Source organism: Sinocyclocheilus grahami, unplaced genomic scaffold, assembly GCF_001515645.1.
Source record: "Sinocyclocheilus grahami isolate Dianchi unplaced genomic scaffold, SAMN03320097.WGS_v1.1 scaffold898.1, whole genome shotgun sequence".
NCBI lineage: Eukaryota > Metazoa > Chordata > Actinopteri > Cypriniformes > Cyprinidae > Sinocyclocheilus > Sinocyclocheilus grahami.
In genome coordinates this window covers 357,033-373,731 of record NW_015506077.1, presented here as the reverse complement: position 1 = coordinate 373,731, position 16,699 = coordinate 357,033, and the positions used below count along the sequence as shown (strand labels likewise).

The following is a 16,699-nucleotide window of genomic DNA, read 5'->3' as shown; positions in this document are numbered from 1 at the left end:
AGAGAGTGTGTGTGTGTGTGTATATATATATATATATATATATATATATATATATATATATATATGTTTGTATTACATTTTTGGAATGATTTCATTTTGCTAACATTTTAGAACATTTTGCAAAACAAAAAAACAAAAACAACTGAATCTAGCACTCACCTAAACGACCTCTGGCTCCATTTGTTTTGGTCCAGTTCGGGCAGCAGTCCTGTTTTCCCGGCCCACAGTACATTATCACAGGCAAAATACATGGCTCTGTTCAAATGGGCCACAGTGATGCAGAGCCGCAGCACACCGTCTGACAGATGCACGGTGCGTTTGGCTGCTTCCAGAGCTTCAGCCGAGTTCCCCAACCGCATCACTGACACAAAACACACACACAACACTGAGATTCTGGGAGTGGCACGAGATTAGGCATCAGGAGTCACTTAACGCAACCACTTCACTCATTATTAGTAATAATAGGTACTGTATATAATCAGTTTAAACCCCTCACTCAGAGACACAAGCAATGACTTGTTATCTTGATGTATTCTTTTTTTAACATTAGGCAATTTAGGCACAATTTGCACTGGGACATTGGAAAAATATAGCAAAAATTACCAGCAGGAACACAGCATACAGTCATGAAAGGTTACGACATTTCTGTATTTTAATACCACTTAATTTAAACACCACGTTGTTATACAAATGAGACAATAATGATTAAAGAGTTTAGAAAACAGCTAAAAAAAAACGCTGCACCAAAAAGAAAAAAAAGAAAAATGTTTGACCCCTAATGCACAGTGTTGCATTTTTGTTAAGGTTTTTTTTTTTTATTAATGCTTTCTAATGTTCAAAATATCAGGGCATGCAATCCATCACTAGCCATATAGAAATACAATTTAAATGAAATTATGTCAACTACGTACTTTGCAAATATATACATTTGTTCAAAAAGTGTTACAAATCGTGTCTGCCACCATTTTGTGTGACTTTAGAAAGTTAGCCGCAGTTAATATGCAAACCTTCCCATTAAAACTGTTGTAATAAACTACAAAGTGTCAGCTACTGTCATGCATGATATGTACCTATATTTAGAGAAAATTAAGTATTGTTTAACTGCTGTATGCATATGTTGCAATTCTGTTAGACCAGGGGTGCCCAACCCTGCTCCTGGCGATCGACTGTCCTGCAAAGTTCAGCTCCAACCCTAATCAAACACACCTGAAGCAACTAATTGGGGTCTTCAGGATCACTTAAACATTAAAGGCAGGTGTCTTTGATTAGAGTTGGAGCTAAACTTGCAGGACAGTCGATTGGCCGGAGGAGCTCATACATGGGGGAAGGGCAAATGAGACTGAACGAATGCAACTGTTAGAGCAGGGGTGCCCAACCCTGCTCCTGGCAATCGACTCTCCTGCAAAGTTCAGCTCCAACCCTAATCAAACACACCTGAAGCAACTAATTAGGGTATTTAGGATCACTTAAAAATTAAAGGCAGGTGTCTTTGATTAGAGTTGGAGCTAAACTTTGCAGGACAGTCGATCGCCAGGAGCAGGGTTGGGCACCCCTGTGTTAGACTGTGTCTCTGAGGGTTAATTAGGCCTTTGTATTTCACTGCAAAACTTGTGTTGGGCTTTCTCTAATGAAAATGAGTGACTGAGCTGAATTCAGTTCAGTTGCAATTCAGTATTCCTCTCCTGCCATTCATTCCAATTCAGCATCCTGTTAATCCACAGTGTAACTTATTATCAAGAGGAAACCAATGGTGCCCAACTCTGACTCTTCCGACCACTGACTTCAGCAGAAGATCTTAAACGTAGGCCCTACATTTTCTGGTCAGGCTCATGTGAGCTTCCAGCTGTCTGATGGTGTTCAGCAGCTCGGCTCTCGCTCCTCCTCTCTGCAGTGTGTATCCCAGCAGTGTGCAGGCGTACTGGGCAGCCCTGTTCAACCACAATTACAGAAAATCAGCACTGCATCAACAAGTATTACAACACTTACACTACCAGTCAAAAGGTTTTGAACAGTAAGATTTTTTATGTTGTTTTCGAGTTTTCTCTTCTGCTCACCAAGCCTGCATTTCTTTGATCCAAAATACAGCAAAAACAGAAAAATGTTTAGTTTTACTATGTAAATAACAGTTTTCTATTTGAATATATTTTAAACAAAGCTGAATTTTTAGCATGATTACTCCAGTCACATGATCCTTCAGAAATCATTCTGATTTGCTGCTCAAGAAACATTTATTATTATTATTATGATGTTGAAAACAGCCGAGTAGAATTTTTTCAGGTTTCTTTGATGAATAGAAAGCTCAGAAGAACAGCACTGATCTGAAACAGAAATCTTTTGTAGCATTATAAATGTCTTTATCATCACTTTTGATCAATTTAAAGCATCCTCGCTAAATAAAAGTATTCATTTCTATCATTTCTTTCCTTAAAAAAAATTACAAAATATATACCGACTCCAAGCTTTTGAATAGTATAGTGTATAGATAAATGCTGATCTTTGGATCTTTCTACTTTTCAAAGAATAATGAAAAAATTTACTCAACTGTTTTAAATATTATTAATATTTTAAACTATATTCAATTAGAAAGCAGCTATCTTAAATAGTACAAATATTTCACAGTATTACTGCTTTTGCTGTACTTTGCACCAAATAAATGCAGGCTTGGTGAGCAGAAGAGACTTCTTTAAGAAACATTATTGTTCAAAAACTTTGACTGCTAGTGTACATCCCTACAAAGGTCTGAAAATCGTTGCAATAAATCACAAAAACACACCACAGCATTAGTGCTCAAATGCCTGGTTACTTGACATTGTTTACTTGAAAATATGCTTTTATAGTTTTCAAGATTACAGTTTTATTCTGTATTTTTGGACCAAATAAATGCAGGCTTGGTGAGCAGAAGAGACTTCTTTAAAGGGGTCATATGATTCGATTTCAAGTGTCCCTTTCTCTTTGGAGTGTTACAAGCTGATTTAGATAAGATCCCTGAAGTTGCAAAGACTAAAGTCTCAAAACAAAAGAGATATTCTTTATCAAAGTTAAGACTCTGCCACGCCCCCCTAAAACAGCTCGTTCTAACACGCCCCCACATATCTACCTCACTATGTGGAAATAATAGCATAATGCGCCCAAATGTGCACACAAAGAAAGAAGGTGTGGTTTCAGTAACCGCAGTTAGTGTTGAAGCAGCATGTCAGGGAGACGCTGTGTGTTTCTAGGCGAAAGCAAAAGCACTTTATTTGGCCTTCCGGAAGTAGATGCATTTAGGAATCTTTAAGATTACTTACAACAGAACAGCAATGCATTTTATGGACGACCGTTTGGTGAACCTAGGAGAGGAGGTCATTCTGACTTTGCTATGACAATCTGGCGCTTCTGAATCAGCGACTGTTTTGTTATTAGTTTAAGTATTTGCTATTGACTGTTCAAATGCGGAGTTTTGCACATCGCGTGTGTGTGCGTGCGCCTTTCGCGCTTGAACTGATGGTAAAACTAATGACATTATTTACTGTCTTTACATTTATTTAGAAAGATGAAGCTGGTGATTATGGTAAGGGGCGTTACATTTCCGACGAGTGCTTGCGGTGTTCGGCCAATCACAATGCACTGGGTCAGTTTGAGAGAGGCGGGGCATAGAGGACCTACAATAATGTACAGTATTTGAAAAATAATGTGTTTTTTGAACATTAAAGCATGTCAACATATTCTGTTACACCAAATACACCAAATAATGATCTTTAAAAAAGCATCATATGGCCCCTTTAAAAAACATTATTGTTCAAAAACTTTGACTGCTAGTGTACATCCCTACAAAGGTCTGAAATTCGTTGCAATAAATCACAAAAACACACCACAGCATTAGTGCTCAAATGCCTGGTTACTTGACATTATGTTTACTTGAAAATCTGCTTTTATAACGAAAGCACCCCTTATGATATAACTATATGCATATTTTGAAAGTAGTAGGTGTTCATTGTGACATGGTACTGAATGGGTTTCATATCCATATATGATATTTGCATGATACTCAGAGGCATAGTAAACACTTGCGAGTAATACTGTGCTTTGTTGCTAGTATTTCTACTTGTGAAGTAACAGCTGGAGACAAAAACAGTATCAATGAGCACAACTTCCAATGCAACTCTCATGCAGTGAAGGAAGCTCGCTAGTGCAGATGTAGTGTAGTAAACACGCGGTGAGTGGGTGTTTGTGCACCTGAACACGCGCTCTTTGGCTTGACTCCGCGCGCTGAATCTCACCCACGACTCCATCGTAAACAACACACACACGCGCGCGCGCTGGGCCTAGCGTCCTTCACGCAGATTCACGCTGAACAGCTCCCCGTGAAGATCCTTGATGTTTTCGGAGAATACGTTACGCACTTTTGACTGTAGTCTGTGGCTGGAACTATGTGGCATGCTTGCTGTGTTGCACTTGGTGTTTTTGTCGCTTTGACACTTTAATCCATGGACGGTAGACGAAGAGGGACACGCTGTTCGCGTTTGGATAAATTGAAAGCGCATCGTGCAGTTTATATTGAGTAACAGTTTTGGCAGATGTGTTTAGCACGTTACGGAGACGGCACACAAATAACCTAAAAGTGTCCATTTATTTTATTAGAGGCTAGGTCAATTTAATATGTAACGACAAGAAAAGTTCAATGAACTTACTGTTAGTTTCTGGCGACTAACAATAAAAACAACCACCAGGGATCGCCAAATACATTTAAAGGTATACATTTAATATTGCTGATATACTTTACTGTCAAGTTTAATATTTCTTTCATAATCTCTAACATCAGTAAATCAGCCCACGTCCCAAATGATGACAGTGAGTGTGTCCTGCACAGTGAGGGTTTAGTCTAATTGAAATGATTGGGAGACAATCAGATAGAAACTATAAATACAGTTCTCAAACCATGTGAGGGAGATGGGACTAATACAGCTGCAGGTGAGAGACCCCATCATGCCCTTCCTCTCTGTGTGCCTCTCTCAGTGCTCGGACTGCTGTTTCTTATGGAAGGGGGCTTTAAGGCGGCTCCAGAAGGAATGGCTGCGCCGGGTTTTCCTCTCGCCGCCCCGCACCACCTCAGCCTCGTGCTGGCGGATCTGACGCACCAATGCAGCAAACACCTCGTCGATGTAATAGCGGAACGCCGCGGAGGTCTCAAAAAACGGGCACTGGAACTCCCCCGCCAGCTGCTTGCCCTCCTCCACAGACACCTGAACATGTGAAGACAAAACAAACAGCCCTTCAGTCTAAACGGCTTCATTTGAGCCTAGTATGTCTCCAACGTAACAACAAAAAAGAAAAAATGGCTCATTTTGACCTATACAATGTATTTTTGGCGATTGCTACAAATATACCCATGCTACTTCAGACTGGTTTTGTTCTTCAGGGTCACAAATATTGTATTTAATATAACTGATAATACCAATAAGAACAAAACAATACAAGGCTAAAAATAATAATAATAAAAAAGAATCAGACTATGCTGTAGATTGGTAAAGTGAATTTTATTTGAGAATCTCTGATAACAATAAATAAAGGAAAATATAGTAAGCCCATTCTGCTTCAAAATAAAATCTAATAATCACAAGAAAAACAATCCTGACCCTGTGTGAAAAGCAAACAATTTTGTTTTCAATCATAATCAGGTTGGTCAGCCTGTTAATGTGCTTAAAGGTGGACCTGAATATTGCTCAGCAAAATGTAATAAAAAGTCATTCATACAGTGTATTTTGCAACTAGTTCATACAGCTCAGTTACCATCAAACGCATCCTAGTTGATTGAATCTCACATGTCCAGGTCATATTTCAGGTCAAAATATAATAAATGATATTTAGTATATAATATTTTGATGTAAGAAGAGTGCATTTTTAGGAGCATTTTTGCATTATTTCCATGACAATAAAGCGACCCCACTGTTACCTTTGCATGACGGTTACAATTCTCCTTACTGTATAATGAAAAATATATTAAGTTGTAAAATACTACTGTATTACAGTAATGAGAGTCTAATCAAAAATTGTGCATAATTGTGAATTACAAACTCAAAAGTAAAACATCCCAGTATTTGGGGGGAAATGTGCTTCCAGTTATGAAAATATTTTGCAGTGCATCCCATCTTATTATTTATTTTAAATAATAATAATAATGATAATAACACACTTTTGGGGTGAAATGTGACCCGGACATGTTATCCACCCAGTTTTTAAAAAGAAGCTAAAGAACAGAGTTGCTGTTGAATTAACTACAATGGTTCACAGTACTCATTATACCGGCAGATTAATATTTTTACCATAAACCCTTGCCTATTTGCCCATCCTGCAACACCTCGCTTTCTTTTCCTTCTTTCTCCTCTGCACCACATGCTCTCTGGAACTCATTCGACCTTCATTTTATTCCAACTAGCAAATCCTTCTGCATTCCCATCCGTTAAAATATGAGGTACAACTTTCCCCCGGACATTCACCTTCACAAAGTCTAATTCAGTCCAAAAATAATAACTACTGTCAAGTTTAACATTTCTTTCTGAATCTCTAACATCAGTAAATCAGCCCACGTCCCAAATGATGACAGTGAGTGTGTCCTGCACAGTGAGGGTTTAGTCTAACTGAAATGATTGGGAGACAATCAGATAGAAACTATAAATACAGTTCTCAAACCATGTGAGGGAGATGGGACTAATACAGCTGCAGGTGAGAGATCCCATCATGCCCTTCCTCTCTGTGTGCCTCTCTCAGTGCTCGGACTGCTGTTTCTTATGGAAGGGGGCTTTAAGGCGGCTCCAGAAGGAATGGCTGCGCCGGGTTTTCCTCTCGCCGCCCCGCACCACCTCAGCCTCGTGCTGGCGGATCTGACGCACCAATGCAGCAAACACCTCGTCGATGTAATAGCGGAATGCCGCGGAGGTCTCAAAAAACGGGCACTGGAACTCCCCCGCCAGCTGTTTGCCCTCCTCCACAGACACCTGAACATGTGAAGACAAAACAAACAGCCCTTCAGTCTAAACGGTTTCATTTGAGCCTAGTATGTCTCCAACGTTAGTTAATGATTAGATATGTAAAAATAGTGGGTCATTCGTTTACATAGATTTATACACACAGTATATCCATGTATATGACGTTTCTGAAAGAAGTCTCTTAAGCTCACCAAAGCACCTGCATTTATTTAATCAAAAATACAGTTAAACTGTAGTATTATGAAATATTATTGAACATTTTAGTGTTTTATTTTAAATAACCTTTTTATTGTTTTATATATAGTTCTATAATTTAAAATATAAATTATAAAAAATTATAATAACTTAGGAAAAAATTATATTTTATAATTTATCATTTTTATGTGATGTAAAGCTGAATTTTCAGCATCATTGCTCAAATCTTCAGTATCATGTTTCTTCAGACATCATTCTATGCTGATTTGCTGCTCAAGATTTCTTATTTTCAATGTTGAAAACAGTTGTAACATTATAAAATGTCTTTTGTACCATTATAAATGTCTTTACTGTCACTTTTGATCAAATGAATGCATCGTTGCTGAATAAAAGTATTAATTTGATGGTTTGAAGGTTTGGTGGTGTTGGAGTTCTTCACGTTCTTCCGGGTTTGAAAGGTGATGAACTCCAATAGATGGTATTCTGGCTCGGTGGTGATTGGGAGAGTTTTCTCCCAGATGAAGGTGATGAGAAAAGAGCGCAGAGCTCGAGAGAGAGACGACAGCTGGAATCCAAGGATTTTTGGTGAATGAAACTTTGGGGTCCAGAAGAAAACTTCTAGCTCAGCATCCTCATCTTCTCAGAATCTAACAGAACTTTAGACTGAGCTGTATCGAGGCCTGCCAGGCCTCTGGGACTTAGCAACCAGAAGATGGGAAGGTGATGAGAGACAGGTGAAGAGACTAAAAGCACTGAAGTGAGGCCTTTTAAGTTCTGTGGAGGTCACACCTCTCGAGGGTCAAAGAGCCAATGGTGACTTGCACTTTTTGAAGGGAAAGTGTACGACTCTTTGTCTCCGAACATGGTCATTTGCATATGCAACTGGATTGGATTTTGATGCAAAGTCTACTAAAGATTCTTAGAATACTAATTTGTTGCATAAGTATCAACATATAATATAAACTCTCAATTAGATCATTCGAAGACGAATTCATAGAGACCAAACATGGTATAGGTAAGGTTACATTACATGAATGAGTGGTTCTATAAGCATGCATAAAACAGTATACAATAGTATAAGAATAGTAATAATATACACAATAACCTGAGGATATGTGATAGGAAGGTCAAAGAAAGGTTTGTCTGTGAATGAAATTCCATTTATATAGCATTGTGTGTCTTTCCTATGGGTAAATTAATTGAGAGTTGCTCTGCCCGCATTCCTTTGGGCAATAAAACCAGTGATATCAGCATTGGTTGTCATGGAACCAGAGGCCTGTTCTGCCTTTCTGAGGAGTTAGATGCATTTCGGGGGAAGGGTCTATAGACCCTCATAGTTGGCTTGTTGTTTGGGTGAGGGGGTGTTAGGGATTATTTGTTAAATATAACAAATAGTTGTGTGTCTGATTGGTCCAAATGCTACAAGTGTTTGAAGCTGATATGGGACACGGTTCTTGAAAAATACTAGTTAAGGTACAACGTACAAATATTTCCAAGAAACTGCACATATCCCAATGCACAGTGCAGCCTGTCTCTAAAGGAAAGTAACACAACTTTGAATGTGAACAGGCTGGCACATCCTTCAAAATCATGTTTACAGCCAATGATAACCTTTGCAAGAGAGGCCATCAAGAAGCCTACAGCGACTCTGTAGAAGTTACAGTTCTCCATGACAGAGATGAGAGAAACTGTCTGGCTGGTACTTAAGATTGAGAAGCTCCAGGAAGAGTCTGTTCTTCTCAGATGGCACAATGCTAGACTGTGTTTGGCTCATATCAAAGAAAGCACATCACAGTGAGACATCAGCCCTACGGTGAAGCACAGAGGTGGCAGCACTGTGCATTAGGGATTCGTCCCTGTGGCGGGGAATTGAGACATCATAAAGACAGAAGGAAAACGCTTGGAGATGAGAACAGAAAGAAGACCTTCAGGGCAATGACTTTGAAAAATTACTTAAAATCAAACTGTTTAAAGTCCTTGTCAAAATCCAAACCATGAGCCACCAAGAAGTGTGTCCCAGTCTGCTATATAGTGCTGCAGAGATGATGCTTTTTAGGACAAAACCCAGAAACAAGTTGTATTTGAGCATTTTTGTTTCCATCGTCCTGAAGTCAATGGGCTTTTTGAATGTGTTTTAGCATAAATGCCTGAAATAAGGTCTGTGGTGAACACGAACTCAAGAAATTTCAAACTTTTCAGGGTAACAGAGCTTATTTTCTGCAATGATCAAAAAGCCAATGGAAAAATCGGAGGGAATATGTCGAGGGAATCAGGGCGATGTTAATTTAAGGGTTGGCCTACAAAAATACATAATCATACCACTATATAAATGCTCAAATATCTGTCACATTATAGCTGTAGTATTTTGAACGGGATACACCATGGTTCCATTGCGTACCACGATATTATGCAATACAGTCTGAGGGGGGTGAATATTTCTGAGCTACATGGGTTTCAGGTAAAGCGTCTCACCTGTCTGAGATGGGCCAGGTCAGACTTGTTTCCCACCAGCACGACGGGGGTGTCGACGGTGCGCCGCACGCGGTAGATCAGCTGCTTGAAGTGGCGAGCCTCCTGGAAACTGCGGCGGTCCGTGATGGAGTATGAGATGATGAAACCTTCACCCGCTCGCATGTACTGATCACGCATGGCTGTGAACTCCGCCTGGTTTCAAACAAAGAGATCTTCTTTACAAACTCACCGTCTTGTTGTATCCTTGTACGTATCATGCAAAATTACGGGATTTATCAGATTTACATGGTCCTGGCAAGAGCAGGTAGGGCTGGACGCTAAAACGGTATCTTATCGAAACTGCGATAAAATTTATATTGTTAACAATTATGTTGGACATTTTTACTGGATATGGATTAATCTAACAGTCTATGACACAGCGGAAATAAAGGCGACGATTCAAAGTGCTTTACATAAAAGGAAGTAAAATAATCATAAAAAATAATCACAACAATAAAATAAAGCAATAAGCCCCAAGAAGCCATGGTTTACAGTGAATTTATAACAGCTTCGCGTCGTACCTAACAACGCCCCTTAGCTGTTATAAATTCACTAAACCACGGCTTCACGGGCTTATTGCTTTTATAAATTGGTCATTCCATAAATATAAAATAAAACAGAGCAAATAAAATGTAATGATATAAATAAAAACAGTATTCTTCCACCAAACAATGTAGTTCCTCAGAAACAGTAAAGTGGCTGCTGAGCAACACACAAAGTAAACAAAGGTGTATGTTTGTAGAGTAATTTACAACAGCTTCGAACGCGGCTCAGCCAATCAGAATCAAGGACCGGAACTCAGTGCATGTTTCTAATAAGTCTGCATGTTTGGCGTGTCTCTGTGTGAACGAATGCCGCAGTTTCGTCTTATACACAAATAGCCAACATGTGAGGCTCACTGATTTCTGCATTTTAATATATGAGGACATGAACACATGAACTTCAGTCTCCAGAGCTGCTCTGAGAGTCTCTTTACTTGGTTACACCGTTTAATTTGAGAAAAAACTACCGTCAAATACACACTGAAACTGAAAGTAAAACTATCGTCAAAATAAAAGTCTGGTTTAACTTTAAGAAATTATTAGAGAAATATACTACTACTGTATAGCCTAGTAACATATAATTCTCAAAGTAATAATAATAATATTTTTGAGGAATATCACACAGCCAAGGTATTTTTTCATCAGTTTATACAGTTCTGTTGTGCAGCATCTTGCTTGACAATAAAAATGCAATGTTTTTTTGTAAATTAATTTCATTTGATTACATTTTTAAATAATGATCAAACTGTTCAAGTTTTACTAATTCATTTCATTAGACAACATTTTTCAAACATGTGGAATTTCCTTCCCCATTAACAGTAGATGAATACTGCAATACATATCGATATTTATAGAACTATCATGATAATATTTTTGGCCATATTGCCCAGTCCTAAATGGATATAATTTTACACAAACAATGTTATTAAGCAATTTGACCACATTAGACTCTTGTTCAAGCACAATTTTACATATTGTGTCAATTTTAGCCTTGTGGCTATATTTCTGCCTGCATAAAAAACCATGAGATTAGTTTATACTGGTCAAAACTTAATCAACATCATACCACAGATGCATTATGAAACATTCCCTGAATGTTTCAACAATGTACCCAAATGAACCCTAAACACTACATTATTATACTGTAGGCCAATTTTCATTAAACTCGTGATGAGATGTATTTTATAACATCGCTGAGTGATCCAATGATGAAAAAGATGCTGATTCAGAGGGAGAAACATTGTGCCTGATGTGTTTGTGTCTTGTGAAGTGACAACCGCAAAGATAGACACAGAAAAAGAGAAGTGAGACACATTTGAGAATGACCTTCTTATAGTCTGCGATATAAAGTGTTAAGTTGAGCACCACAGTTTACCACAGACAGGTTTTTGCACTTCACTGTTTCTTGTTTTGTTTTCCATGTGTCCATCTTTATCACACCACCTCTACCGCCTACCTGTCCTGCTGTGTCCAAGATGTCCAGGTTTGCTGGCTCATCGTCTATGCGGATCTGTGTTTTATAGGCATCCTCTAAAAACAGAAAAACACATGCATGGAGGTTGATGAGAGGACACAACAACATTAAACAGCTTAACAGAAAAAAAGCCCTAAAATGGGAAGAGACATCAGTGTTATATTTAGGGCTATATTTAGTAAATACACACACTACCATTCATTATTTTTAAAGGATGCATTAAATTAAAAGACATTCAATTAAAATGTAAAGACTTTCAAAATGTTACAAAAGAAATTCTATTTCAAATAAATGCTGTACTTTTCACCTTTTTATTTATCAAAGAATCTTATCAAAAAATATCCCAGTTTTCATAAAAATATGAAGCAGCACAATTGTTTTCAACATTGATAATAATCATGTTTCTTGAGCAGCAAATCTGCACATTAGAATGATTTCTGGATCATGTGACACTGAAGACTGGAGTAATGATGCTGAAAATCCAGCTTTGATCACAGGAATAAATTACATTTTAAAATATATTACAATAGAAACCAGTTATTTTAAATTGCAATAATATTTTGCAATATTACTGTTTTACTGTATTTATGATCAAATAAATGCAGCCTTGGTTAGAATTAGACACTTCTTTAAAAAACTTTAACATATATTACAGACTCCAAACTTTAGAATGGTGTGTGAGACAGACACAACACCTGACAGTCTCAAGAAAAATCAATGAAAATAGATTAAACATGTAAGTACATAAAGCATGTAAGGATGTAAATAACTCTATTTCTAAGTTACAATTTATTACATAAAGTCAAATTATTAGGTAACATTATTAGATAATATTATTAAATTAGATAAATTATAAAAAATATTACATCATAAAAATAAATAAGACATCAACTCAAAGTGTAATTTCTGTGCCAAAATTACTGTATTCAAACAAGTTGCACATTAAAGGTGGGGTAAGCGATTTTTTAAAAACACTTTAGAAAACTGATTTGGGCTGATTAGCAAAACAAACTTGTAGCCAATCAGCAGTAAGGGGCGTGTCTACTCGTGACGTGGAGGAGAGAGCGTTCAGTCCGAGCCGAGCGACAGAAAGATAGAGATGGCGGATAAAAAACAAAAGAGGAAAACGTCTGAGGAACAAAAGAAGGCTTAAGGCAATAAGGCAAGGAGTAGGACCCGTGTAAATATCGGATCAGCTTTCCAGCGCTGGAGAGAACTCAAGAAGCGGAAGGTCTGCGATCGGACGCCGAGGTTGCTTTGTTTCTTCTCGATAGGTGAGTAACACAGTGTCTGCGCCACAACAGCTAAAGTCTGTCGCGACAAAGCGACCATTAAAAATAATTTGAAATTTGTGTCAATACGTCATGAATAGAACGCAGCAGCAGTTTTCTGTCAGGGATTTGTTGTGTCGTGTGGCTGCTGAGCAACACACAAAGTAAACAAAGGTGTATGTTTGTAGAGTAATTTACAACAGCTTCGAACGCGGCTCAGCCAATCAGAATCAAGGACCGGAACTCAGTGCATGTTTCTAATAAGTCTGCATGTTTGGCGTGTCTCTGTGTGAACGAATGCTGCAGTTTCGTCTTATACACAAATAGCCAACATGTGAGGCTCACTGATTTCTGCATTTTAATATATGAGGACATGAACACATGAACTTCAGTCTCCAGAGCTGCTCTGAGAGTCTCTTTACTTGGTTACACCGTTTAATTTGAGAAAAAACTACCGTCAAATACACACTGAAACTGAAAGTAAAACTATCGTCAAAATAAAAGTCTGGTTTAACTTTAAGAAATTATTAGAGAAATATACTACTACTGTATAGCCTAGTAACATATAATTCTCAAAGTAATAATAATAATATTTTTGAGGAATATCACACAGCCAAGGTATTTTTTCATCAGTTTATACAGTTCTGTTGTGCAGCATCTTGCTTGACAATAAAAATGCAATGTTTTTTTGTAAATTAATTTCATTTGATTACATTTTTAAATAATGATCAAACTGTTCAAGTTTTACTAATTCATTTCATTAGACAACATTTTTCAAACATGTGGAATTTCCTTCCCCATTAACAGTAGATGAATACTGCAATACATATCGATATTTATAGAACTATCATGATAATATTTTTGGCCATATTGCCCAGTCCTAAATGGATATAATTTTACACAAACAATGTTATTAAGCAATTTGACCACATTAGACTCTTGTTCAAGCACAATTTTACATATTGTGTCAATTTTAGCCTTGTGGCTATATTTCTGCCTGCATAAAAAACCATGAGATTAGTTTATACTGGTCAAAACTTAATCAACATCATACCACAGATGCATTATGAAACATTCCCTGAATGTTTCAACAATGTACCCAAATGAACCCTAAACACTACATTATTATACTGTAGGCCAATTTTCATTAAACTCGTGATGAGATGTATTTTATAACATCGCTGAGTGATCCAATGATGAAAAAGATGCTGATTCAGAGGGAGAAACATTGTGCCTGATGTGTTTGTGTCTTGTGAAGGCAAAGATACAAAGATAGACACAGAAAAAGAGAAGTGAGACACATTTGAGAATGACCTTCTTATAGTCTGCGATATAAATTGAGCACCAGAGCACCACAGTTTACCACAGACAGGTTTTTGCACTTCACTGTTTCTTGTTTTGTTTTCCATGTGTCCATCTTTATCACACCACCTCTACCGCCTACCTGTCCTGCTGTGTCCAAGATGTCCAGGTTTGCTGGCTCATCGTCTATGCGGATCTGTGTTTTATAGGCATCCTCTAAAAACAGAAAAACACATGCATGGAGGTTGATGAGAGGACACAACAACATTAAACAGCTTAACAGAAAAAAAGCCCTAAAATGGGAAGAGACATCAGTGTTATATTTAGGGCTATATTTAGTAAATACACACACTACCATTCATTATTTTTAAAGGATGCATTAAATTAAAAGACATTCAATTAAAATGTAAAGACTTTCAAAATGTTACAAAAGAAATTCTATTTCAAATAAATGCTGTACTTTTCACCTTTTTATTTATCAAAGAATCTTATCAAAAAACATCCCAGTTTTCATAAAAATATGAAGCAGCACAATTGTTTTCAACATTGATTATAATCATGTTTCTTGAGCAGCAAATCTGCATATTAGAATGATTTCTGGATCATGTGACACTGGAGACTGGAGTAATGATGCTGAAAATCCAGCTTTGATCACAGGAATAAATTACATTTTAAAATATATTACAATAGAAACCAGTTATTTTAAATTGCAATAATATTTTGCAATATTACTGTTTTACTGTATTTATGATCAAATAAATGCAGCCTTGGTTAGAATTAGACACTTCTTTAAAAAACTTTAACATATATTACAGACTCCAAACTTTAGAATGGTGTGTGAGACAGACACAACACCTGACAGTCTCAAGAAAAATCAATGAAAATAGATTAAACATGTAAGTACATAAAGCATGTAAGGATGTAAATAACTCTATTTCTAAGTTACAATTTCTTACATAAAGTCAAATTATTAGGTAACATTATTAGATAATATTATTAAATTAGATAAATTATAAAAAATATTACATCATAAAAATAAATAAGACATCAACTCAAAGTGTAATTTCTGTGCCAAAATTACTGTATTCAAACAAGTTGCACATTAAAGGTGGGGTAAGCGATTTTTTAAAAACACTTTAGAAAACTGATTTGGGCTGATTAGCAAAACAAACTTGTAGCCAATCAGCAGTAAGGGGCGTGTCTACTCGTGACGTGGAGGAGAGAGCGTTCAGTCCGAGCCGAGCGACAGAAAGATAGAGATGGCGGATAAAAAACAAAAGAGGATCGGACACCGAGGTTGCTTTGTTTCTTCTCGATAGGTGAGTAACACAGTGTCTGCGCCACAACAGCTAAAGTCTGTCGCGACAAAGCGACCATTAAAAATAATTTGAAATTTGTGTCAATACGTCATGAATAGAACGCAGCAGCAGTTTTCTGTCAGGGATTTGTTGTGTCGTGCCGCGCCGCATCCAGTGTAGACCATAGATATGTATATATATATCTCTATGGTGTAGACATTATCACTGATTATAATGAGCTCTATAGTATTTTGTCGCGCCGCTCACGTCTGGTGTAGACATGGTGTAACATTGGTTGGCACTAATCGTTGTCTGGGTTGTGTACGTATGTGTGAGGCGGAGCTATCAAAATAGGGGCGAGACCCTTTTGGGGTAGGGGCGTGTTTGTTTTGGTGATTTCAAATGTCAACATTGGCTACCAGAAATCACTTACCCCACCTTTAAAGGAATAGTTCATCCAAAAATGGAAATTTGCTGTAAATGTACTCACCCTCAGGTCATCCTAGATGTAGATGAGTTTGTTTGTTCATGGGAACAGATTAGGAGAAATGTAGCATTACATCACCTGCTCAGCAATGGATCCTCTGCAGTGAATGGGTGCCGTCAGAATGAGAGTCCAAACAGCTGATAAAAACATGAAGTGAACATCTCATGAAGTGAAAAGCTGCATGTTTGTATCACTAAGGAGTTTTAACTTTAACTTTTTAACTTTTGGTGAAAATATGAGTGCATAATTCATAATAACGCTTCCTCTAGTGAAAAATCTATCCGTATCTGTTGTTCTCTCACATTAAAATCCACCAACATATTTGTTTATAACTTTTGGTGAAAATATGAGTGCATAATTCATAATAACGCTTCCTCTAGTGAAAAATCTATCCGTATCTGTTGTTCTCTCACATCAAAATCCACCAACATATTTGTTTAGAGCTGTTTTGGACTCTTCACACTTGTAAATAGTGCTTGGTCTGTTCAGACAAGATGACTTTTTTTACTGAAGGAAGCAATATTAGATAGATAGACAGACAGACAGACAGACAGAGAGATAGACAGATAGAGAGATAGACAGATAGATAGATAGATAGATAGATAGATAGATAGATAGATAGATAGATAGATAGATAGATAGATAGATAGATAG

General features: G+C 37.3%; 2 protein-coding genes across 4 annotated transcripts in view; both read right to left on the bottom strand.

Moving 5' to 3' along the window:
• Nucleotides 1-4,479, bottom strand: part of LOC107563923 (peroxisomal membrane protein 11B-like) — an 8,245-nt gene extending 3,766 nt beyond the window's left edge. The window contains exons 1-3 of the mRNA XM_016248910.1: nucleotides 4,216-4,479; nucleotides 1,813-1,928; nucleotides 160-361 (exon numbers count right to left, since the gene is read on the bottom strand). Coding sequence (XP_016104396.1) covers nucleotides 160-361; nucleotides 1,813-1,928; nucleotides 4,216-4,271 — 374 coding nt within the window. The 5' untranslated portion in view covers nucleotides 4,272-4,479. The remainder of the gene's footprint in view (nucleotides 1-159; nucleotides 362-1,812; nucleotides 1,929-4,215) is intronic.
• A 300-nt stretch (nucleotides 4,480-4,779) lies between these two features.
• LOC107563922 (GTP-binding protein Rit1-like) overlaps nucleotides 4,780-16,699 on the bottom strand; it is a 22,993-nt gene continuing 11,073 nt past the window's right edge. The window contains exons 4-6 of one of the 3 annotated variants that reach the window (XM_016248908.1): nucleotides 14,403-14,476; nucleotides 9,633-9,824; nucleotides 4,780-5,222 (exon numbers count right to left, since the gene is read on the bottom strand). In XM_016248908.1, the coding sequence (XP_016104394.1) occupies nucleotides 4,992-5,222; nucleotides 9,633-9,824; nucleotides 14,403-14,476 (497 nt within the window). In that variant the 3' untranslated portion in view covers nucleotides 4,780-4,991. Of the gene's footprint in view, nucleotides 5,223-5,505; nucleotides 6,975-9,632; nucleotides 9,825-11,669; nucleotides 11,820-14,402; nucleotides 14,477-16,699 lie in introns of those variants that run through there. The other 2 variants (XM_016248907.1, XM_016248909.1) reach the window with 2 other exon arrangements.